Here is a 25,721-nt window from a genome sequence, read left to right on the forward strand (position 1 = left end):
CTTAGTTTTTACCTTAATACAACATAAATTAATATATTTACTTTCTTTTCCTTAATAATTATGGCGCAAGGCTTTTAAAGCGTCTGTCGATGACGGAACGCAATGAAATTATTCCTACGCAAGATGTCAGCCAAGAATGGTCGATTGGTCGACCGCTCTTGTCGTTCATCCAACGTGCTGAAAACCTTGCCGGCCGTAGTGCCCGAGCGGTTCTAGGCGCTACAGTCTGTAACCGCGTGACCGCTACGGTCGCAGGTTCGAATCCTGCCTGGGGCATGGATGTATGTGATGTCCTTAGGTTAGTTAGCTTTAAGTAGTTCTAAGTTCTATGGGACTGATGACCTCAGAAGTTAAGTGGTGGTGGTGGTTAGTGCTTAACATCCCGTCGACAACGAGGTCATTAGAGACGGAGCGCAAGCTCGGGTTAGGGAAGGATTGGAAAGGAAATCGGCCGTGCCCTTTCAAAGGAACCATCCCGGCATTTACCTGAAACGATTTAGGTTCAAATGGTTCAAATGGCTCTGAGCACTATGGGACTTAACTTCTGTGGTCATCAGTCCCCTAGAACTTAGAACTAATTAAACCTAACTAACCTAAGGAGATCACACACATCCATGCCCGAGGCAGGATTCGAACCTGCGACCGTAGCAGTCCCGCGGTTCCGGACTGCGCGCCTAGAACCACTAGACCACCGCGGCCGGCAAAACGATTTAGGGAAATCACGGAAAACCTAAATCAGGATGGCCGGAGACGGGATTGAACCGTCGTCCTCCCGAATGCGAGTCCAGTGTGCTAACCACTGCGCCACCTCGCTCGGTGTCAGAAGTTAAGTCCCATAGTGCTCAGAGCCTTTTTTTTTTTTGCTGAAAACCTTATAAATAACATTTTTATTTCTGCATGAAGGTCACTAGGCATATGAAAGAAAAATGCACAATCAACAAAAGTTACTACATATTATTTAAAATTCAGAACTTAGACAATGCGAAATGGCCACCGTAGCGTATTTTGTCTTCAAGGCTAGAACAGAGTGAGTAATAACTCTGGTCTTTTTAGTTTCTTTCGCCAGCGAGTAAAAGAACAATTAATTACCACAAATATCCTGTATAGTTATCTTATAGTGTCTGCTTGTACCATTATTATTTCATTTCATTATAAATTACCGCTCTGACAGCTAATTGCACGCGCATTTGCAGAGTTTTTTTTACAATTTTCATTTTACTTTGTTTTGTGTCTGATTTGTCGTCGCACGATTTAATATTTTGTACCACGTATCGGTACAAATAAACGGTCGCAAGAAAGCCGGGCTCCGGACGGACTCGTAGCACTACCGAGAGGGAAGAAAATCGTGTTCGCTCTGTCGCATTCTACTGCAACTGCAGCGGCAAGTAGAGCAACAGTTGTCACCACGGAGTCACAACGAACTGTTTCGCATCGATTACTTCAAGGACATTTCCGAGCCAAATACCCTTCTCTCTACGAACTTTAATTCCCTTTCATCCTTTCGACATTTCTCCACAATTACCTTTACTGCCTGTGTAATGTACAGATGGAATAACATCGGGGATAGACTACAGACCTATCGCACTGCTTTCTCTACTTCCTCCTTTACATGTCCTCTCTCTAATAACTGCAGCTCGCCCCTGTACAAGTTGTAAATAATCTTTCGCTACCGTGTTTTATCCTTCTACCTTCAAACTGTCAAAGATTGGAGTTCAGTGAACACTGTCTCTCTGGGTTGATAGATGCTACCAAGATAGTTTTACCTTTCTGTAACCTAGCCAGTAGCGTCAGTATTGTTTTGTGTGTTCCTACTTTTATCTAGAACCCAAACTGATCTGTCCTCGTGTCAGCTTCACCACTGCTTTTGCGTCCCACTGTAAATAATTGGTGTAAAAGGCAACACTGCGTAAATTACTCATACTAAAATTCGTACCATACTCATGAGTGTTGAATCTTGACATTTGTGGGTAAGGCATCACTCAATTTCACAACTCGCTCTTACATTTTTGCAATGTCCTGGTGGCGCAGTGGGAAATCTAGGTGAGTGTTATTAAGACCTCCCTTCAGTTATCATAATTCCCCACACAAAGCGAGTGCAGTAGTTGCACTGAAACATAACATGAACATTTTTAATAACATCCTATCCCCCGAAAGTGTGCCCCGATAGCTGAGTGGTCAGCGCGGCGGCCTGTCACGCCAAGGGGCCCGGGTTCGATTCCCGGCTGGGTCAGAGATTTTCTCCGCTCAGGGACTGAGTGTTGTGTTGTTCTCATTATGATATCATCATCATTGGAAGGCAATGGGAAACCACCACTGGAATCACTTCCCTAGACGCTCTCTGACGAGGCTTTCCCATGACAAGACCTGCCGTAAGGCATAACACAAAGTTTATCCACGAAAAATTATCACAAAAACATGAAACAGCTACAAGTAATGAAGGTAAGTGGAGATTCAAGACCTATGGGTACGTTCCTACATTATTAGCACATTTATCCGTTACCACCATCTGACGACAGTGATTGTCGTAAAATTATGCATGCCAGAAGGGCGTCTTCCTCCTACTCATTAGCACTCTAACTTTTACGGAGTATATTGAGACCTATACATTCCAAAGCCGATTGCCGATCTTACCATTTTTTTTTAATATCGTCGTTGCGTTGACTGCCAGTGCTGATGTCGGCGGCGACCGTGTCGAACGATGCCCGTGTCCGAAAAAGCTACCTAAAGCAATATTTCCACCATGCTCCAGTTGGAGCAGTCATCCAATGACAAGTGCCAATTCTCCTGAAGCATCCTACCAATTCTCAATAATTTTACAAAACTACTCCGCCAGACCAGCCTGAGCAATGAAATTCCCACGTTTTCCTGCCCAGAGACCTACAGTTTCGGCTCTATCCTGTCGGTCCCTCAGTGTTTTTGGTATGTTTTTTGCTATGACACTCCAAAGATTCCTATCTGTTCTAATTATATAAGGGGCCAGGTATGAGTAAGCTGCAGTCTCATTCTTATAGAATCCTCACGCCTCGCATGCCAAGTTGTGCCGAGAGCATGGAGCCATAAATACAGTACTGGCCATTAAAATTGCTACACCAAGAAGAAATGCAGATGATAAACGGGTATTCATTGGACAAATATAGTATACTAGAACTGACATGTCATTACATTTTCACGCAATTTGGGTCCATAGATCCTGAGAAATCAGTACCCAGAACAACAACCTCTGGCCGTAATAACGGCCTTGATACTCCTGGGCATTGAGTCAAACACAGCTTGGATGGCGTGTACAGGTACAGCTGCCCATGCAGCTTCAACACGATACCACAGTTCATCAGGAGTATGGACTGGCGTATTGTGATGAGCCAGTTGCTCGGCCACCATCGATCAGACCTTTTCAATTGGTGAGAGATCTGGAGAATGTGCTGGCCAGGACAGCAGTCGAACATTTTCTGTACCCAGGCTCTGTCTCAGGCTGATACTGATCTTCGGCCTGACATGGCTGCTTGTCCTGTTCCAGAGGTTGCCCCTCAGTCTGCAAGATCCGGGCGGTCGCAGAGGGTGGGCTTACTGGTAGTTGGGAGCTCCAACGTCAGGCGCGTAATGGGGCCCCTTAGGGATATGGCAGCAAGGGAGGGGAAGAAAACCAAAGTGCACTCCGTGTGCATACCGGGGGGAGTCATTCCAGATGTGGAAAGGGTCCTTCCGGATGCCATGAAGGGTACAGGGTGCACCCATCTGCAGGTGGTCGCTCATGTCGGCACCAATGATGTGTGTCGCTATGGATCGGAGGAAATCCTCTCTGGCTTCCAGCGGCTATCTGATTTGGTGAAGACTGCCAGTCTCGCTAGCGGAATGAAAGCAGAGCTGACCATCTGCAGCATCGTCGACAGGACTGACTGCGGACCTTTGGTACAGAGCCGAGTGGAGGGTCTGAATCAGAGGCTGAGACGGTTCTGCGACCGTGTGGGCTGCAGATTCCTCGACTTGCGCCATAGGGTGGTGGGGTTTCGGGTTCCGCTGGATAGGTCAGGAGTCCACTACACGCAACAAGCGGCTACACGGGTAGCAGGGGTTGTGTGGCGTGGGCTGGGCGGTTTTTTAGGTTAGATGGCCTCGGGCAAGTACAGAAAGGGCAACAGCCTCGACGGGTGTGGGGCAAAGTCAGGACATGCGGGGACCAAGCAGCAATCGGTATTGTAATTGTAAACTGTCGAAGCTGCGTTGGTAAAGTACCGGAACTTCAAGCGCTGATAGAAAGCACCGAAGCTGAAATCGTTATAGGTACAGAAAGCTGGCTGAAGCCAGAGATAAATTCTGCCGAAATTTTTACAAACGTACAGACGGTGTTTAGAAAGGATAGATTGCATGCAACCGGTGGTGGAGTGTTCGTTGCTGTTAGTAGTAGTTTATCCTGTAGTGAAGTAGAAGTGGATAGTTCCTGTGAATTATTATGGCTGGAGGTTACACTCAACAACCGAGCTAGGTTAATAATTGGCTCCTTTTACCGACCCCCCGACTCAGCACTATTAGTGGCAGAACAGCTGAGAGAAAATTTGGAATACATTTCACATAAATTTTCTCAGCATGTTATAGTCTTAGGTGGAGATTTCAATTTACCAGATATAGACTGGGACACTCAGATGTTTAGGACGGGTGGTAGGGACAGAGCATCGAGTGACATTATACTGAGTGCACTATCCGAAAATTACCTCGAGCAATTAAACAGAGAACCGACTCGTGGAGATAACATCTTGGACCTACTGATAACAAACAGACCCGAACTTTTCGACTCTGTAAGCGCAGAACAGGGAATCAGTGATCATAAGGCCGTTGCAGCATCCCTGAATATGGAAGTTAATAGGAATATAAAAAAAGGGAGGAAGGTTTATCTGTTTAGCAAGAGTAATAGAAGGCAGATTTCAGGCTACCTAACAGATCAAAACGAAAATTTCTGTTCCGACACTGACAATGTTGACTGTTTATGGAAAAAGTTCAAGGCAATCGTAAAATGCGTTTTAGACAGGTACGTGCCGAGTAAAACTGTGAGGGACGGGAAAAACCCACCGTGGTACAACAACAAAGTTAGGAAATTACTGCGAAAGCAAAGAGAGCTTCACCGCAAGTTTAAACGCAGCCAAAACCTCTCAGACAAACAGAAGCTAAACGATGTCAAAGTTAGCGTAAGGAGGGCTATGCGTGAAGCGTTCAGTGAATTCGAAAGTAAAATACTAGGTACCGACTTGACAGAAAATCCTAGGAAGTTCTGGTCTTACGTTAAATCAGTAAGTGGCTCGAAACATCATGTCCAGACACTCCGGGATGATGATGGCATTGAAACAGAGGATGACAAGCGTAAAGCTGAATAACTAAACACCTTTTTCCAAAGCTGTTTCACAGAGGAAGATCGCACTGCAGTTCCTTCTCTAAATCCTCGCACCAACGAAAAAATGGCTGACATCGAAATAAGTGTGCAAGGAATAGAAAAGCAACTGGAATCACTCAACAGAGGAAAGTCCACTGGGCCTGACGGGATACCAATTCGATTCTACACAGAGTACGCGAAAGAACTTTCCCCCCTTCTAACAGCCGTGTACCGCAAGTCTCTAGAGGAACGGAAGGTTCCAAATGATTGGAAAAGAGCACAGGTAGTCCCAGTCTTCAAGAAGGGTCGTCGAGCAGATGCGCAAAACTATAGACCTATATCTCTGACGTCGATCTGTTGTAGAATTTTAGAACATGTTTTTTGCTCGAGTATCATGTCGTTTTTGGAAACTCAGAATCTACTATGTAGGAATCAACATGGATTCCGGAAACAGCGATCGTGTGAGACCCAACTCGCTCTATTTGTTCATGAGACCCAGAAAATATTAGATACAGGCTCCCAGGTAGATGCTATTTTTCTTGACTTCCGGAAGGCGTTCGATACAGTTCCGCACTGACGCCTGATAAACAAAGTAAGAGCCTACGGAATATCAGACCAGCTGTGTGGCTGGATTGAAGAGTTTTTAGCAAACAGAACACAGCATGTTGTTCTCAACGGAGAGACGTCTACAGACGTTAAAGTAACCTCTGGCGTGCCACAGTGGAGTGTTATGGGACCATTGCTTTTCACAATATATATAAATGACCTAGTAGATAGTGTCGGAAGTTCCATGCGGCTTTTCGCGGATGATGCTGTAGTATACAGAGAAGTTGCAGCATTAGAAAATTGTAGCGAAATGCAGGAAGATCTGCAGCGGATAGGCACTTGGTGCAGGGAGTGGCAACTGACCCTTAACATAGACAAATGTAATGTATTGAGAATACATAGAAAGAAGGATCCTTTATTGTATGATTATATGATAGCGGAACAAACACTGGTAGCAGTTACTTCTGTAAAATATCTGGGAGTATGCGTGCGGAACGATTTGAAGTGGAATGATCATATAAAATTAATTGTTGGTAAGGCGGGTACCAGGTTGAGATTCATTGGGAGAGTCCTTAGAAAATGTAGTCCATCAACAAAGGAGGTGGCTTACAAAACACTCGTTCGACCTATACTTGAGTATTGCTCATCAGTGTGGGATCCGTACCAGATCGGGTTGACGGAAGAGATAGAGAAGATCCAAAGAAGAGCGGCGCGTTTCGTCACAGGGTTACTTGGTAACCGTGATAGCGTTACGGAGATGTTTAACAAACTCCAGTGGCAGACTCTGCAAGAGAGGCGCTCTGCATCGCGGTGTAGCTTGCTCGCCAGGTTTCGAGAGGGTGCGTTTCTGGATGAGGTATCGAATATATTGCTTCCCCCTACTTATACCTCCCGAGGAGATCACGAATGTAAAATTAGAGAGATTAGAGCGCGCACAGAGGCTTTCAGACAGTCGTTCTTCCCGCGAACCATACGCGACTGGAACAGGAAAGGGAGGTAATGACAGTGGCACGTAAAGTGCCCTCCGCCACACACCCTTGGGTGGCTTGCGGAGTATAAATGTAGATGTAAATGTAGATGTAGATGTACAGCCATGCGGATAACATGCCTGGCATCTCAACTGCTAGAGATACGAGGCCGTTGGGTTCCAGCACGGCGTTCCGTATTGCGTTCCTGAACCCACCGATTCCATATTCTGCTAACAGTCATTGGATCTCGACCAACGCGAGCGACAATGTCGCGATACGATAAACCGCAACCGCAATCGCGATATGCTATAATCCGACCTTTATCAAAGTCGGAAATGTGATGATACGCATTTCTCCTCCTTATACGAGGCATCACAACAACGTTCAACCAGGCAACGCCGGTCAACTGCTGTTTGTGTATGAGAAATCGGTTGGAAACTTTCCTCATGTCAGCACGTTGTAGGTGTCGCCACCGGTGCCAACCTTGTGTGAATGCTCTCTTCTTCCTGTCGCTTACGTTTCGCGTATGTAGCACGTCATCTTCGTGGTGTAGCAATTTTAATGGCCAGTAGTGTATTTGTAGCTTTCACAGAACCTGCCAAGTGTCCATTGTTATATTGTACTCCTGTCGGCAGTCTGGCCCTGTCTTCGCATTCTCCACCCAAGGCTCACTGTTTCCTGCCTTCCGGGACTGTAATTGTACTTTACAACGCCCTCACAGTGGAAAAAAACACTTTAGGAAGGTGGGAGCGGCGGTCATGGTGTGCAGCATTCCAACGACTCCTCTGTGACCATCCAGATGGCCACCGCATCACCCTTAGTCTCCATTGAGTCGACTCGTGACGGGCTGTCCCTTCATCCTGTCCCGTACACACAACAGCCTTTGGTGAACGCTGTCCTACCTGGTGTCAGCGTCGGCTGTTACGCCTGCATTAAGTTAATGGTGCCCTTCGGCCTCCTTTGATCTGCTGTCTGTCTATTGTCTTGTCACCTCAGTAAAACATAATTCTCAACAAATAAAACGCCTATAAGTACTTCATGTATTGGCAATCCCTATCGGATAGTCTTTAATAAGAATAATATATCGATAATGTGAAAGTTGACGAAATCATCAGTTTCACCATCTCTCACTACATCGCATTTATGTTTGAAATTTTGTGAGGTCTGTGATAGACTTCACTGCGTTACACACTGAAGGAAAACTTGAGCATCTCTATCGGCTGGGTATCTGGAAACAAAATTGATTTCTGCTCCTGGGAAAGGATGCATTGCCAACATATAAGTGAATGCACAATGTTTACTATCACACTCACATTTCTGAGAACCAAACTTATTTGCTGTCTGATGTGCAGAAGACACCTTTGTATATTGCAAGCCATACATAGTTCAGTTTTTGGATTACAACAACTATAAAAAATTAAACATCCAGCAAAGAAAATATGGTCCAACTCTCTTCAGTGAAAAACAAGCAGTCGCACTTAATTTGGGAAAGAGTGAATTTTGTTACAATGTCAACTGTTTACTCTTCCATATCAATATGGTGGTATGCTCGTAATGTTAGTTTACAAAGTAGCCACGCCTGTTACTTCCATTCAGACACTTTTACTTGGAATGAAATATGAGCAAACGAAAAAGTAATCGATTACACGATAACTGTACATTATAAAGTCACAACATCAAAACTTTTTTTTATAAAAGCGAACATCACAAGCGAATTCATAAATACACTAGTAATTTACAAAGAGATCTAAAGAGTAATGATTTGAGATGCCCACTTCTACAACAATTCAAAAATAAAAACATTTACAGAATCATATAATGACACATTTGCAGGTTAATTATGTAGCATAACAATGAGGAAAAACTGAATTACATAGTATTAAAACAAATAAATGACACAGGCATAAAAGACAAACTTTACAAAGAATTCCAGAACAGTCTTGCGCTGAAAGAAAGAACATTCATCAAAAACAATAAATAAATTTAATTCACAAACTCTTTTTCCTACACTGAATTAGAAATGGCACGTAATTCACAGGACAACACATTTTTCATGCTTTTGGAGACACAGGGTTAACGCACTTATTACGGGAACAATGATTCATTCCGGCTCGTCGGGGGGGGGGGGGGGAGGGGAGGGGAGGAAAGTCAGGTTCCCCAGCGAAAAGGCGTGACACTGCCCTTGCTTCTTGGCGAGGAGAAAACCGTCACCGTTGTTGTCATTCTCCGGTCACTGTTGCTGTTGTTCTCCGGTCACTGTTGTTGTCATTCTTCGTAGAGCGTAGTTATACGAGATATTGATAAGAATATGGTGCAGGAAAATAGCTGTGCATGTGGTATTGGAATGGGTTAACCAGATATGCTGTTTGATCCCGTAGTTCACGGTATGGCACAAATTACTGGGTTGACACTGATTTCGGATTATGGATTACTTAGCTCCACCGAGCGAGGTGGCGCAGTTGTTAGACACTGGACTCGCATTCGGGAGGACGGCGGTTCAATCCCGTGTCCGGCCATCCTGATTTAGGTTTTCCGTGATTTCCCTAAACCACTCTAGGCAAATGCCGGGATGGTTCCTCTGAAAGGGCACGGCCGACTTCCTTCCTGATCCTTCCCTAATCCGATGAGACCGATGACCTCGCTGTCTGGTCTCCTTCCCCAAACAACCCAACCCAACTTAGCTCCATTTCATGTGATGCCATCTGGTGTCGTTGCTTGACTTCTGCTACTATTTGCAGAGTTGTTTTGTCAACGTCCAAACTCCGCCGACGGCGAATGTCGTACCTCCTACCCCGCCGTCAGCGTCTGCCTGGATGGGTGAGTCGCAGCCTTTACTGTAGTTTGGCCGCAAGGAAACCGATCTGTAAGGATGACACGCCCCTCCATGCCAGACAGGGTGGCGCCCCTGATGCCTTGTGGTGCCCACTTTCCGCCTCTGGGGTCTCGTCCCACAGAAAGTGGGTCACCCAGTCCCTATTTTCGCTGTCGTAGCCGCTGGCCATCTTACTGTGGTTTCGAACATAAGGGAGACCCGCTCGCTAGTCCTGTGTCATCTGCTGGGCCATCTGCACGCCACTCCTAGGTAAACATTAGATTCTTACAAACACTTTGTACAGACATAGCAAATCAGAAGTTAGCCTGATTAAATCTCAACCAAAAGCATTCCTCAGGAAATTATTTACGAAATTACCAAACATATTCAACGGCTCTATATCCTTCAATAGTTTCTGTTTCTTTCATAAAAACTTAATTCTTTGACTCAGTGGCCTACAATCATTCCAAGAGATGCAAGAAGTTCTATATTTATATACTACTTGCAACAATAGGAATAGATTACAAGGTGGACGTTTAGGCCTTTATCGAGTTTACTACGCAAACGTTTTCAACATTTTATCATGTTTCAACCCTTCATCACCATCATGCTGGTAGAATCTTTCATGCTTTCATACCCCTTCGTAATTTTAACCTAATACAACTGCTATCACTTTTAGACAAGAAAATGGATCAAATCACTTCCTCCCAATCATGCTTTCCTATCTACATCCATTTATCCGAGCGTCGTGTATTTACCCTTTTGGCAGTCCTTGCAATTAACCAACACCTCTCTAATATCAAGATTTTAAACATGGCTTTAAAAAAAAAACTCTCTAATATTCTGTTTCTGCATGGCACCTTCCCCTTATTACCCCTCATGTGGTGTTTTTCTCGAACTGGGTGTCGATTTTGCCTTAGACTCACCACAAGGAAAACAGAAACACAAACAAACAAATAAATAAATCCGCCTCGCTGAATTATTCAAGTGGCGTGGAATAAACATTAGACAGAATAACTGTAAATATAAATTTAAAATATAGAGAGAGTTTCTCTGTACATCTGTAAGTTTACTTTGTCAACCTTTATTTTCCGTGACACGTTCCTCTCCTGCCATCTGATACGGGTATTTTCTTCCCATCTTATTCCTCCTTTTCGCTCTTTCGTCAATGGCAATATATTCATCTGTCTAAGAAAATAAATTCATTAAAACATAAGTATCCTCTGGTTAAATTGGTATACGTACGTTTATAACATAATTTATTGGCTGATGGACATCCTACGTGTGTCGACCCTTGTCGTACAGCCTCTGTTTCTAGCTGTCCTTGATATTCCACATCTTCCAGCAGTCAAGTCCTCCTAAACAAGTATAAAAAAAGTTTCCAACTTCTTTCTTCCCTCATTCCTTTAATATTCAGCACAAACGCCAATGTTCAAATGTGTGTGAAACCTTATGGGACTTAACTGCTAAGGTTAAAGACCTGAGTCGAAACAAGGTACCGGGAGTAGACAACATTCCATTAGAACTACTGATAGCCTTGGGAGAGCCAGTCCTCACAAAACTGTACCATCTGGTGAGAAAGATATATGAGACAGGCGAAATACCCACAGACTTCAAGAAGAATATAATAATTCCAATCCCAAAGAAAGCAGGTGTTGACAGATCTGAAAATTACCGAACTATCAGTTTAATAAGTCACAGCTGCAAAATACTAACACGAATTCTTTACAGACGAATGGAAAAACTGTTAGAATCCGCCCTCGGGGAAGATCAGTTTGGATTCCGTAGAAATATTGGAACACGTGAGGCAATACTGACCCTACGACTTATCTTAGAAGCTAGATTACGGAAAGGCAAACCTACGTTTCTAGCATTTGTAGACTTAGAAAAAGCTTTTGACAATGTTGACTGAAATACTCTCTTTCAAATTCTGAAGGTGGCAGGGGTAAAATACAGGGATCGAAAGGCTATTTACAATTGGTACAGAAACCAGATTGCAGTTATAAGAGTCGAGGGACATGAAAGGGAAGCAGTGGTTGGGAAGGGAGTGAGACACGGTTGTAGCCTCTCCCCGTTGCTATTCAATCCGTATATTGAGCAAGCAGTGAAGGAAACAAAAGAAAAATTCGGAGTAGGTATTAAAATCCATAGAGAAGAAATAAAAATTTTGAGGTTCGCCGACGACATTGTAATTCTGCCAGAGACAGCAAAGGACTTGGAAGAGCAGTTGAACGGTATGGATAGTGTCTTGAAAGGAGGGTATAAGATGAACATCAACAAAAGCAAAACGAGGATAATGGAATGTAGTCGAATTAAGTCGGGTGATGCTGAGGGAATTAAATTAGGAAATGAGACACTTAAAGTAGTAAAGGAGTTTTGCTATTTGGGGAGAAAAATAACTGATGATGGTCGAAGTAGAGAGGATATAAAATGTGGACTGGCAATTGCAAGGAAAGCGTTTCTGAAGAAGAGAAATTAGTTAACATCAAGTATAGATTTAAGTGTCAGAAAGTCGTTTCTGAAAGTATTTGTATGGAGTGTAGCCATGTAGGGAAGTGAAACATGGACGATAAATAGTTTGGACAGGAAGAGAATAGAAGCTTTTGAAATGTGATGCTACAGAAGAATGCTGAAGATTACATGGGTAGATCACATAACTAATGAGGAGGTATTGAACAAGATTGAGGAGAAGAGAAGTTTGTGGCACAACTTGACTAGAAGAAGGGATCGGTTGGTAGGACATGTTCTGAGGCATCAAGGGATCACCAATTTAGTGGAGGGCAGCGTGGAGGGTAAAAACCGTAGAGGGAGACCAAGAGATGAATACACTAAGCAGATACAGAAGAATGTAGGTTGCAGTCGTTACTGGGAGATGAAGAAGCTTGCACAGGATAGAGTAGCATGGAGAGCTGCATCAAACCAGTCTCAGGACTGAAGACAACAACAACAACAACAACAACAACAAGAACTGCTAAGGTCATCAGTCCCTAAGCTTACACACTACTCAACCTAAATTATCCTAAGGACAAACACACACACCCATGCCCGAGGGAGGAGTCGAACCTCCGCCGGGACCAGCCGCACAGTCCATGACTGCAGCGCCTCAGACCGCTCGGCTAATCCCTCGCCGCGCACAAACGCTCCTTGGCACGGCCTACATATCTTTTCTTTCCTTCCTTCCCTTCTTATATTTGGCTGCAATCGCTCCTCGCCATCCACCTCCTAGTTGTTCCACTCTATTAACCTGTGTCCAAATGCATCCTCGGCGTTTAATTACAACAAATAGCAACGCTACTTTCCTCTATTCTAAGAACAGCCCTATGAAACATCAATCGCATAGTCGCCCTCGATACTCTGGGTAGCATAAACCTTCCCCACGTTATACCCAATTATCACAAAAAAATAACGCAGGCTTTCCCTTTTCTATTCCCATCTACTTACTTCTCCGACCTTCACATTCTTCGTGTAAACCCCATTTTTATTCCTCAGATAAAAATCTGTTAGTAACCTCATACAGCAACGGATAACTTCTTTTGCAATGCCTCGACACCTTTTAGAACTGCACCATTTTTTAGCGGCCGTGACTGTTTCTATTATTGCATAAATAGCATCCATGACAGAAGAAAACATCACAAAAGTTGAAGTTAACTATCAGCTCTCCTCTGTATTACTAATCTGTCCTTTGACTCCATGATAATTTATCCAGCCAAATGTTTTCCACATGAGTTAGATATTTACAAAAGGAAGCGTAACATCGACTTTTGCTCCATTATGCGAGGCCATTTACCTCCAGCTTGTATTTAAATGTTGTACTTGTTTGTTCTGTACACAAAAATGGCTCTGAGCACTATGGGACTTAACATCTGAGATCTTCAGTCCCCTAGAACTTAGAACTACTTAAATCTAACTAACCTAACGACATCACACACATCCATACCCGAGGCAGGATTCGAACCTGCAACCGTAGTTCTGTACACAAACTCCCTCTTATTCCGTAAAGGGATTGATGTTGCTGATATGGTGACCACCAACAGATTTTCCTGTTTTCAACGATTCCAGTTCAGCGCGTTGTCGCGCCCAATTCTGCGGATTCACAAGGGTACTTCATAGACCGAAAATAATTTGTGACACACCGCTTTTTACTTGTTCAACAAGCGGTGAGAACTTACCAATAGCTTCCGTCCTAATTGTTAAGTGTCTAATTCTCGCTTTCTTGTCTGCTCTTTCCTTCCTTTTCATGGCTGCCGCCATGAGATGGATTATCGCTTGTTTGACTATGTTTTCGCGTCGTTCCTTTTCTCTCGGCGGGTAGTCCACTTCTTCTCTCATCCGGTCTCTCGGTTGTCCGTTCTTCAGTACCGTGATAGGCGGAAACTTGGTGCAGCCGTGCGGCAATTCATTCACGTCGTTCTGGAAGTCTGGCAAGATTACGTCCCAGCTCGTGTGCTGTTCCGAACAATAAATCCTACGTAGACTTCCTAAATGACGCATTATACGTTCTGAAGGGTTGGATGCAGGTCTGTAAGATGAGATTAAAATAGGTGTAGGGTTGCGCCTTTTTAACATTTCCATCGATCGTTGCGATCGAAACTGTGGACCGTTATCCGAGATAACCTTTTCCAAATGACCCAAGTGTGCCAAGAAATCCATCTCTAATGCTTTCGAAACCGTCAATGCTGTTGTTTTGCGCAGAGGCAACATTCATTATTTAGTTCACGCCAGCCAAAGTTCTATAACTAACGTGGATTTATGCCCTAGAAACGTGACTATAAACAAATATAATTTTAATTGTGAAAAATTTTACTTATCTCATTGCTGCGTTAAGCAAACTGTTTTAAAAACATTGCTGAAAATTTGGAAGTGCAACTTTTTGTTCCTGACTACATCGCAAAGTCTCCGATCACTGCTGTGATCCTGGGACAGGTACACTAAAAGTGTAATACGTCACCGCGTATGCCTTTAGGTAATTAAGCTGTATCGGATGTAGATGTCCAGTGAAGATCATAAACTATCATTTGTTATGCAAGTATTGTTATTGAAGCAAAATTATGCCCCTACAGACTTCAAAATGATGCTGGAGTTTAATTTCGTAACGAGGTGAGATACGTACGTAATGAAAGTCAAAGTTGCCATAAGTTATATTGTTTATTTTAAACCTTTACACAAAACGAGTGCAGTAGTTGCACAGAAATATAATCTGAACATGTTCAGTAACATATTGTTCATTGAAAAATTAGCACAAGACACGAAACATTTACAAGTAATGAAGGTTAGCGGAGATTCGAGACAAGGAACCGACAGGTAGGTTACAACATTGTTAGCATATAGATCTGTTCCAGCAATCTGACAACAGTGATAGCTAAATTTTGAGTCCGTAAAATTACGCATGCCAGAAAAGCGTCTTCCTCCTACTCATTAACACTCTAACGTTTACTGAATACATTGCGACCTATGCACACCGAAGGCGATTGACGATCGTACCATATTTTTTGTAACAGCATCGCTGTGTTGCCTGCCAGTTCCGCTGTCAGCGAACACTGCGTCAGACGATGCCTGTGAATCCCGAAAAGCTACCTAAAGCGAACTTTTCATCATGCGCCAGTTGGAGTAGCCATCGATTGATAAGCGTCATATCTACTGAAGCGTCCTCCCACGTCTCAACAATTTTTCAAAACTACCGCATCAGACCAGGGTGACTAATGAAACTTCAACGCTTTCGTGTCCTGTGGCCTACAGCTTTGGAAAGGAACGTGTTTTGGCTCCGTCCTGTCGGTGCCTCAAAGGAGCACGTTACAATGTCGTTCTCCACGAGCTTCGCAAGATTCCTATCTGCTTCATCTATATATGACAGGCCAGCTACAGGTATTTTTGAGATGAGAAAGTTTCAGTTTCAGTGCTTTGCGAAGAGCGTAAAGCCATAAATAACTGTAGCTTTCACAGAACCTGCATAGTGTCCACTGGTATACTGCCCTCCGATCGGCAGACTGGCGCCGCCTTTGCATTATCCACCCAAGGCTAATTGTTGCACGTCTTCTGTGACCTTTACTGTACTTTACAAGGCGCTCACCACAGGAAAACACTTTAGGAACGTGTGAGCGGCCACCATCTCGTGCAGGATTTCAACGACTCCTCTGCAGCTGTGCGGACGTCTGCATCATTACCTACAGTACACATTGTGTCGACTTGTGACGGGCATTCCTTGATCCTGTCCAGGATGTAAACAACATCCTTTGGTAAGTGCTGTCCTGCCTGGTGTCGGTGTCATCTTTTGTACTTGCGATAAGCTAATGGTGCCCTTTGGCCCGCTTTGATCTCCTGTCTGTCTGTGAAATTGCCATCCCAGCCAAACGTAGTTCTCAACAAATACAACGCCTACAAGTACTTGATATATTTGCAATCACTATCGGATAATCCTTAATTCAAATAAAGGCACACACTATGTATAGATAACGTGAAAGTAGACAAAGCCGTCAGTTTCGAAGTCTTTCAACCTTATATATATATATATATATATATATATATATATATATATATATATATATAGAGCTTAATATAGCTTGGTATTTTAATGAGTGCTTCACTATATGTGTGTGTGTGTGTGTGTGTGTGTGTGTGTGTGTGTGTGTGTGTGTGTGTGTGTGTATTACAGGTAAAATAGGTTTAACAAACTAAACAAATTTCTTCTTATTCAAAGCACCTGTAAAATCAAACTTGCGTATTGCAAATGTAGTGGAACTAAGGTGCTTCAATAATACTAGGCAGTGGGTAGTCTTAAAAACTTGACAACACCTGCCTAATGCATTTAATTGGTTGTCAAAACTATTTTTATAGCTTCTCTATTAATATATGCCTCACAGTCTGTGACAGTTGGCTTCTATTTGGCCTAACAGTTGTACACCAGGTATAAAGTTCACACTGTCGAATTACATGTTGCTTCTTCTCTATGTGGGACACGAGTGAGGGTGGAGTGCTGAGGTCCAGGGACAAGGAGTGCTCCCGACGTGGAAGTATATCTCGCACAAAATAAGGTGGCACCATCGCAGAAACGCATTCTCATCGTTAGAGTTGGGCTATGGCATCATGTTATTCCGAAGACGCGGCCGCCTAAGCTGATTAACAGCTAGGGATGGCGCTTATCGCCGAAACAATCGGTTCTCGGTTTTATCGTTTTTTTTTCCTTTCAATGCAAGTGTAGCCGTACTGTTAACTCGACTCAAAATAGCAGTTTCTGAAATAACCGATTTTCGGTTAAACCTATTACTACCTGTAATAAACATAAAAACATATCGAAAACATCTTCAACTTTTGTAGTCTTGTCTTCCTCAGTATCATGAAATATTACAGTATATTGATAATTTTTATTTTTGGACCATCCAACTGCAACTGAATTAAACACAATTTTCGAGCTATAAGCGTTTCGCCCTATTCTCTGCAAGGCATCTTCAGTAGCCTAGAATATGTACATATTTTTATTATTTAGTTAACATTTTGGGGCACTGTACCTGTAGGTTATAAACTATTCTTGTAGCTGTTTTTTTCTGGGAGGTAGTAATACTTACAGGTTGCGTGGACGATTTTCTACATATTATGTTTCTGTTCCATCTTTAGTGCTGTTCCTCTTCTTACAATTGCCACTTGTGGTTTTTGTTTTCCACATTTGCAATTTTTTGGTTTGTGTTGTCAACTGTAGGACGTTATTGCCAAAGATCGAATGTTATTGCCAACTTTCGAGTGTATTTTTTTGAGATATCTGTTATATGTTTGTGTATGCAGGTGTGTGCATTTGTGTGTGTGTGTGTGTGTGTGTGTGAAATAGTATTTGTTTTGGTGAGTTTTGTGTGTGTGTGTGTGTGTGTGTGTGTGTGTGTGTGTGTGTGTCCACAGAGCGAAGGGGTGCAGGGACAGAGAGAGAAAGAGATAGAGAGAGATAGAGATATGTATTTTCCTTTTTTTGTGACTGCTTGTGCGAGAGGGATTAAAAAAGAAATGATAAAATAAAAATCATCCCTGTCGCACAACCAGCAACAAAAAAATTACATCTCTCTCTCTCTCTCTCTCTCTCTCTCTCTCCTCCCACCCCTTCGCCTTGTGGACACGCCCACAAAAAAAAAGAAAAATGCTCGCCAAAACGAATACTATTTCATACACACACACACACACACACACACACACACACACAAACGGATCACAGATATCTCAAAAATCACACCCGAAACTTGGCAATAATATCCGATCTTTGATAATAACATCCAACAGTCGGCAACACAAACGAAAACATTGCATCAAAATAAGTGTTCAGTTCCTAGTGCTGTGAAATGTGGAAAACAAAAACCCCAAGTGGCAATTCTAAGAAGAAGAACAACACCAAAAATGGAACAGAAATATAAAATGTAGAAAAGCGTCTGCGCAACCTGCAAGTAGAACTGCAGCATAGAAAAAAACAACGACCAGAACTGCTTATAACCTTCAGGTACAGTGCCCAAAATGTAAACTAAATAGTAAAAATATGTACATATTCCAGGCCTCTGAAGACGCCTTGCAGAGAATAAAGGGGAAACGTGTATAGCACGAAAATGGTGTTTCATTCTGTTACAGTTAGACGGTCCAAAAATAAAAATTATCAATATACGATAATAGATTGAAAGATTTGGACACTCTTATTTCAAGATACATGGAATCAAAATATTAAATTAAATAGGGAAATAAAAGAAAACTTAGTCCATCCATCGTTGCTTTCTCGAAAAGTGATAAGTGGTATTCTTCTACTGATTCTAGTTTTTTGAAACTCTATTCAAAAATCATGTTGTAATCAGGAATCACTCCATTGTTTGGACGTTACGACTGGTCAGTGCAAAAGGGTGAAAACTGAGACTGAAGAGCTATTTTTCGTGTCAGTTTGTCGTTCTCAAGGGCTACAACCTGAGGCATTACAACTATGAATGAACTGTTGATTTTTAAGTTTCCTACTTATATTATGTAACAGGTTTATTATGCCTTCTCTCGTTTTTATTCTTTTAAAGCAAATGGAGCATTGTACTTCACTGATGCTGCACTTCGTAAAATACTTCTGAACTACATTTGATGTCCGACGACGACAGCGAGAAACTACCATATAGACCAGATGGAGAAAGTCTTGCACACTGCATGTACACACGTACAACCTAACTGGCCACAGCATATGGTGACGGGTGCATTAGTGTCTTAGCAATACTTTACCAGTTCTTATGCCATGTGTTCGTTGCTCGTTCCTGTCGCTATTGTTGTTAAAATACCATTGATAGCTTTTCCCATTGTCTATAATAAAGTAGTATTTCAAATCAATGCAGATTTTACAGACAAAAAGTATCCTTCTTTAAAAAAGGTTTATTTAAAAACAAAAATTTTAGCACTGCTGTTATGGCTGATTGACGTTCCCGTTTCCTTACTTGGCTATTAGCAAAAAATAAGAAGCACATTTCATAAGCGAGACCAGACCGGTATTCATAATTAAAATACCAATATCGGCTTTAACCGGTCGACTTTTCGCATCGCTGCTGTCGCCTGCCAATGTGGGCACTAGGAACGTTCTTGTTCTCTCTTTACAACATCATACTGTAGTTGCAGAGAAAATCTTTCATAATCAGGCACGTGTAGTTGTGTGTAATGTTATTAAACTTTTGACAGAAGAGAAAATGAGGAAGTGAAATTCTAATTAGATACTGTACCTGGCAGAGTTGCAGAACTAGTGCATTCGCTCAATAAAGGGAATAAAGGAGGGGGGAAAACATGGCTACAAGAGCTTCCCACGGCTTCGCTACTGAGAAAAGGCGCAGAAGGAGAAGATGAAAATTTTATTTTTAGTAATACTGATGAGCAGGTGTACCGTCCCCAGTAGAAATATTACAGAAGCTTGAAAGTGGTATTTGGGGAAAAAAAAATTTAATGTTGGATTATACGTGAACATTAACCGCTCAGGCGATATGTAATTTTGTTCTCATGTGTATTACTATTATCATATAAAATTCTGTGCGTCAGTTTCTAACGCAAAGAATAAAAAAGATGCACTCTGACAATAATGGGTCATGTAAATGTAAAAGGAACCATCTTTTGTCGTATTTTATCCGTTATCACTCTCTCTCTTGTCTTCGATGCGAGTAGTCGGACATCTTGGCGAGTGCTATTGAATGTACGCATTATTGTACTTGTAATCAGATAATATATGTTTCATGCTGTTATTCACTTTTAATTGTAAGAGGCGAACCCTATCTCCTTTCCTTTGAATATCAGTAATTCAAGTTATTTTCAGCGCAACAATTGCAGCCGCCGTTGCAGCCACAGTCGCCATTACGTGGCAATTTTAATTTATGAAATTAGCTGAAGCGAATTATTCGCTCGCTTCAACTATAATACACGTTTTTTCACAGCCGCCAGCCGCTGCAACGGAAGACATAGCTTTATGATTTTTATTTTCAGTTTAACAGCCGAGATCCAGAGCCACGAGTCAGACTACAATGCATTAAGAAAGAAAATGGTAAGAAATTATTCACTCGCGCGCGTGTGGCCAAATGCAAAAAATAATCAGAGATCTCACGTTTGAGCAGAAACATTTAGCCGAGGCAAGAACCTAAATAAGTTTATTTAATTTTTCAACTTACATGTGACGTGTTACAAGATCAGTGGGTCTTACAATTATTAACGTGATTAATGATTTTGCTAAGGATTAAGTTTCATGAAACAAACCGTCTTACAAAAAGCAATTTAATTCAAATCAGAGAAAAAATCAGAATTAAACTAATAACCAAATCAGCAATTAATTTTGAGAGATGCCCACCAAGTAATAACGACATTCATATAAAAAGAAAGAGAAAAATATTTTACATTATCATAAATCAGTCTGAAGACTCGATAACTGTAGGTGAGATTTGATACGAGCTATACGTTTGTGCATAGGCTTCAGCTGTCGGATAGCACCTGCCGTATCACGTGGCGGCCCTTTCCAGCGGAGACCCCTCCACTACCATTGTCCCATACCCTACTGTGTCACCTGCACATCTAGAAGCCAAGTTATTTTGGCGCCCTCTAGCACTATGATTCGTTGCCAGCCTGCTCAGGCGACACGGAAAGTGTTCTTCTTGGCGAAGTCAACGAGCCGACGAAGACGGCGCATTGTCTCTTAACGTGCGTACCTTGTACTGTTCCGTCCACTGAAACGTCTCTCAGTAATGTATCCATCTGCAGTGACGGACTGGAGGACCGTTTTAGACCAAATAGCCATTGTAATGTTCGGAAACTATGTTGTTTAAAATTACTATTTCATTAACAGTTAAGGCTACCAGTCTGAAATTAGATAGCCAGAAACTGCTTGCCTAATGGACACGTTAGTGACTCTCATATTCTCTCAACGGATGGTTGTATAAATTCACAGATTAATATTAATGAGTTAGCCACCAACTGCTTCCCAAAAAATCTAACTGCTGTAACATTTTCTGTTGGGTCTGTACATCATAATTCTGAGTCTCCAGCTGTGTAAAATATTCCGGTCTTTGACGTGGGAATAGATTGCAGCACCACATACTAAACTGTATGTTACCCAGTCTTGGAAAAATCTAATGATAATTCATTTGTAGACTGGCAATGGCAAGGAAAGCGTTTCTGAAGAAGAGAAATTTGTTAACATCGAGTATAGATTTAAGCGTCAGGAAGTCGTTTCTGAAAGTATTTGTGTGGAGTATAGCCTTGTATGGAAGTGAAACATGGACAATAAATAGTTTGGACAAGAAGAGAATAAAAGCTTTCGAAATGTGGTGCTACAGAAGAATGTTGAAGATTAGGTGGGTAGATCACATAACTAATGAGAAGGTATTGAATAGGATTGGGGAGAAGAGAAGTTTGTGGCACAACTTGACTAGAAGAAGGGATCGGTTGGTAGGACATGTCCTGAGGCATCAAGGGATCACAAATTTAGCATTGGAGGGCAGCGTGGAGGGTAAAAATCTTAGAGGGAGACCAAGAGATGAATACACTAAGCAGATTCAGAAGGATGTAGGTTGCAGTAGGTACTGGGAGATGAAGGAGCTTGCACAGGATAGATTAGCATGGAGAGCTGCATCAAACCAGTCTCAGGACTGAAGACCACAACAACAACAACAACAAACAATTCATTTGTCTTCACCCGACACTCTATTTTCAGATATATCTTTAGCTTTTTTTCTGTAAGGGCACTGGTACTACTATCTGTCTTTACTGTGATATAGACAAGAACAATTTTTAATCAGTACTGAATCTTTGTCTTTCGCTAGTGGCGAACGTGGAAAATCTTTTATTTGCGGTTTTGTTTTAGTCGTCTCAGGCAGAAACTCACACACATTAAACATCACTTGTACAGTCCACAGCGAACAATACACATTAGAATTTCTACACTATGTCCACAGAGTATAAATACTGCTCTACAGTACAGAGGGTATTTTTCATGTGTAATCTGAATTATAATAAGCTTATACACAGTGTCCCAGAAGGAGTGGTAACTGCTTAGGGATTTTACAGGAACGATCATCCAAAGCAAAAAAGACTAGTAAACATCGAATCTAAAATGCATACCATGAGAGCTATGAGCACTTAGACATCTTCGACACTATGAATAATCTCTCCTACTGCAAACTCTTTCCTTTCCATATTTTGAGAGATGATAGTATGGACCAAAACAAGAAAAAAAAGTATCTATTAAACATGGGCTCTGAAGTGCACACCTTAAGAGCGATATTTACTAGACAACACCTCCTTCCAAAATATGAAAATCGAAGAGCTTGCAATAGAAGAGATTTGTTTCGTGGTATCGAATGCCTCCTCCTAAAATATGGAAAGCCAAGAGCTTGCAAAAGAAGAGATTTGTTTCACGGTATGGAAAATGAAGTACTTTTCATAACTCTTAAGGTACGCATTTTAGAGCTCATGTTTACCAGATTTTTTTGCTAGTAATGATCGTTCTTTCCATATCCCTGAATACTGAGCATTCCTCCTGGAGTATGCTGTATAGTTAATGGCGAATTTTAGAAACTATTACTTGTGGTTTGCTTGTAGTCTTCTTATGCAGATAATCACACATATTTAACTTCTCTTACACAATTCACAGTGTTCAACACACATGCTAAACGGAAACGCACAGTAAACAAACTATCAGAGATATTTTACGTATTGTCAATAGAGATGCCACATCTCGTCCATAGAGAATGTATGCTATTCTGTAGAGCAGAAGCTATTTTTCACATGTTGTCGGTATCAGTATTTGCTTATGTATTAATTACAAGGGTACTTATTTCTACATATCACTATTTTATTTGCTGAGTTAAGGATACCATCAAAGCATATGAGGGAATTGACTGAGTCGCTTTCCAGGTTTTCATTCAATATTTCTACTTTATACTTTTTAACTCTCTCTCTCCCTCTCTCTCTCTCTCTCTCTCTCTCTCTCTCTCTCTATATATATATATATATATATATATATATATATATATATATATATATAGTGGCGACATAGCAAAATTTTAGTTTGTAACAAATACACCAAACAAATATCTGCTAAGAGTAATTAATGTAAGAAAGTGCAGTGAGAGGCAAGGTTCATACTTTTGCCTATTGGAGATGATAGTAACTTCAATAAATCGATATAAGTAAACCTCATGTAACGCTAAACTTCTGAAAATACTAAAGAGCGTGATTTAATCACATGTTAAAACAAACTAGTATCAAAAGTAGTAGCAGTAATGTAAAATACGACTGAAAACACAAAAGATGAGAAATAAAATATATGTGAAAGAGAGGTAAAATGATCTGCAGGTGTCTAAGGTGTTGTATCAGTGCGGGGGGCAGTCCCACTAGCATGCTGCAGCCGTCGACTGGGCAGTGAGTCGGGCAGTCCATTTTACTGTATATTGGGAGCCGCCGGCTCGTGTTGACATATATGGGCTGTGGGAAAGTCATCTTCGCCGGAGTCAGCTCAGACTGACGAGGGATGCCTGTGACAGGAACCACAATAGTGCACCTGGATATCTCCACAAACTACACTATCGTAGCAAGTCTTTAAAAGGGTCGAAGTAGGTACTTGAAGGGACTCACAGGGTTCACTAAGGCAGTTGACACGATTATTTTTCAGATCTGCATACATTTCAATGCACGCTGCATTTTTGTTCGTTATACAAAATATTTATATCAATACTGAATACCGGACATGTTATGACCATTAGTGACAATGGCTCTACCATATAGTTTTGGAGTCTCCAACAGGCTTGGAAATTTGTTGAAGCATGATAGATCACTTGACTAAAATCATAATTATTAAATGCAGAGAGTGTATCAACTGCAGAATGGTAGATGTGACAAGGTATAAATCGGCGCAATTGTTGGAAATTTTATCAAGCGTTACAAACATAGTAATAAGCTGGCGTATGGTGACTACAATTCATTGTTATTCAAAGATTTCTATCTTTTCAGATAAATTAAATGTAACGAAGACAGCGAGTTGTATAGTTTATTTAGTTAGCAAGATCACCAAAGCTTAAAGCGAACACACTTCAGTTTCTTTTTTTAGTATGAAACTTCACTGAATTGAGCATTTCTGTTTGTTTCAGGAGTGTCCCACTGGCATGGTCGATGAGGAGTCCTTCAAGAATATTTTCTCTCAGTTCTTCCCGCAAGGAGGTGAGTCCACTATCGACACCAGCTACACCGCCGAAAAATGAACGATAGATAAGAAATATGTCACGGTATGATGTATAGTTAATAACTTATTTCACAAGACTTCATGATGTTCAAAATGCGGAATTCTTATATTCCTTGATAAAGCTGTTACGGAATTATTTGAAATTGGCAATCTGTTGCTCAAAGCTGTAAAGCGAACATAGCGATTTTCAAGCGCTCTTCGACGTAATTAATTATTGTATAGGGCCTACACTCTACAGTCTTCGGTGCTTCATGGTTCAAAAGGTGATATCACTCGCTCTGAGAACTACACTAATTTCATTAGTGAATTACAAATTTCTGCATTTCATGCAATTTTAACACCTTACTCAGTTTCAAAGTGAACAGAATCTCGTGGAATGGTAAACTACTGATGTAACAAAGGAGAGTCTTTTACTAGTACATCGTAATTCAGCTACTCCAAGCTATTCGTTTTATGCAACCCACACTACTTCTGTATCACGAACGCTATCCAGACAGGTGACAACGTCTCAGAACTTTGGACTACTGTTAGCAAACGACATGTACTGTAAAAAATATTAGTGAAGATTGACAAAGAGTTGTACAGTATTTATGGACCGAGATACAACCTCACTTCTACTTTGTTATCGAGGGTTCTCCATTCGTGCTTTGTGTAATTAGCGGTGTAAGCATACAGATTTTGGATCTGTCTATTAGTTTATTCCGTTTATAGTACTTAAATGGTTCAGGGTTTATATACCGGAAACTTGTTACTCCTCTGTACTATCCATTTCGATATCTCCATTAATTTCCTAGTTTGCAATGGTGAAAACATTTCTGAACCATTTACGATCGATTAAGTACTATAAAAGCGATAAATTTACAGAGTCATCAAAAGCCTGTATGACTACACTGCTAATTATACAAAGAAAGATTGAAGACATTTGCGTAAGTTTGACGGAAATATGTCATGTCTTAGTCCAAAAATACTGTGTAGCTCGTGGACAATTCCTAGTTGTATGTTTTACAGTGTGATTCCGTTTGCTAACAGTCGCCCAAAGCTCTGAGAGGGAACTTACGTCGATTATGCGGCTGTCGCTTGTCTGGGTACTTTCCTGATACAGACGTATGTATGTATTAAACCGGGGACCTAGAAACGACGGAGAAGCTTCGTCTCGCCGTAGCCCTAAACGGTTCACAACCCAACAAAAGGCCACAGCAGTCCACCCACCCCACCGCCTCTCCACACCGAACCCAGGGTTATTGTGGACCCCCCGGGAACGTCTCATACCAGACGAGTGTAACCCATAATGTTTGCGTGGTAGAATAATTATGGTGTACGCGTACGTGGAAACGATGTTTG

The 25,721-nt window shown here is 41.7% G+C and overlaps 1 protein-coding gene across 1 annotated transcript in view; it reads left to right on the plus strand.

Moving 5' to 3' along the window:
• The window catches only part of LOC126188679 (Kv channel-interacting protein 4-like), a 601,427-nt gene that overhangs the window by 62,385 nt on the left and 513,321 nt on the right, over positions 1 to 25,721 (plus strand). The window contains exon 3 of the mRNA XM_049930285.1: positions 24,289 to 24,358. Coding sequence (XP_049786242.1) covers positions 24,289 to 24,358 — 70 coding nt within the window. The remainder of the gene's footprint in view (positions 1 to 24,288; positions 24,359 to 25,721) is intronic.

This window comes from Schistocerca cancellata, chromosome 5 (assembly GCF_023864275.1).
Source record: "Schistocerca cancellata isolate TAMUIC-IGC-003103 chromosome 5, iqSchCanc2.1, whole genome shotgun sequence".
In the NCBI taxonomy this organism is placed as follows: Eukaryota; Metazoa; Arthropoda; class Insecta; order Orthoptera; family Acrididae; genus Schistocerca; species Schistocerca cancellata.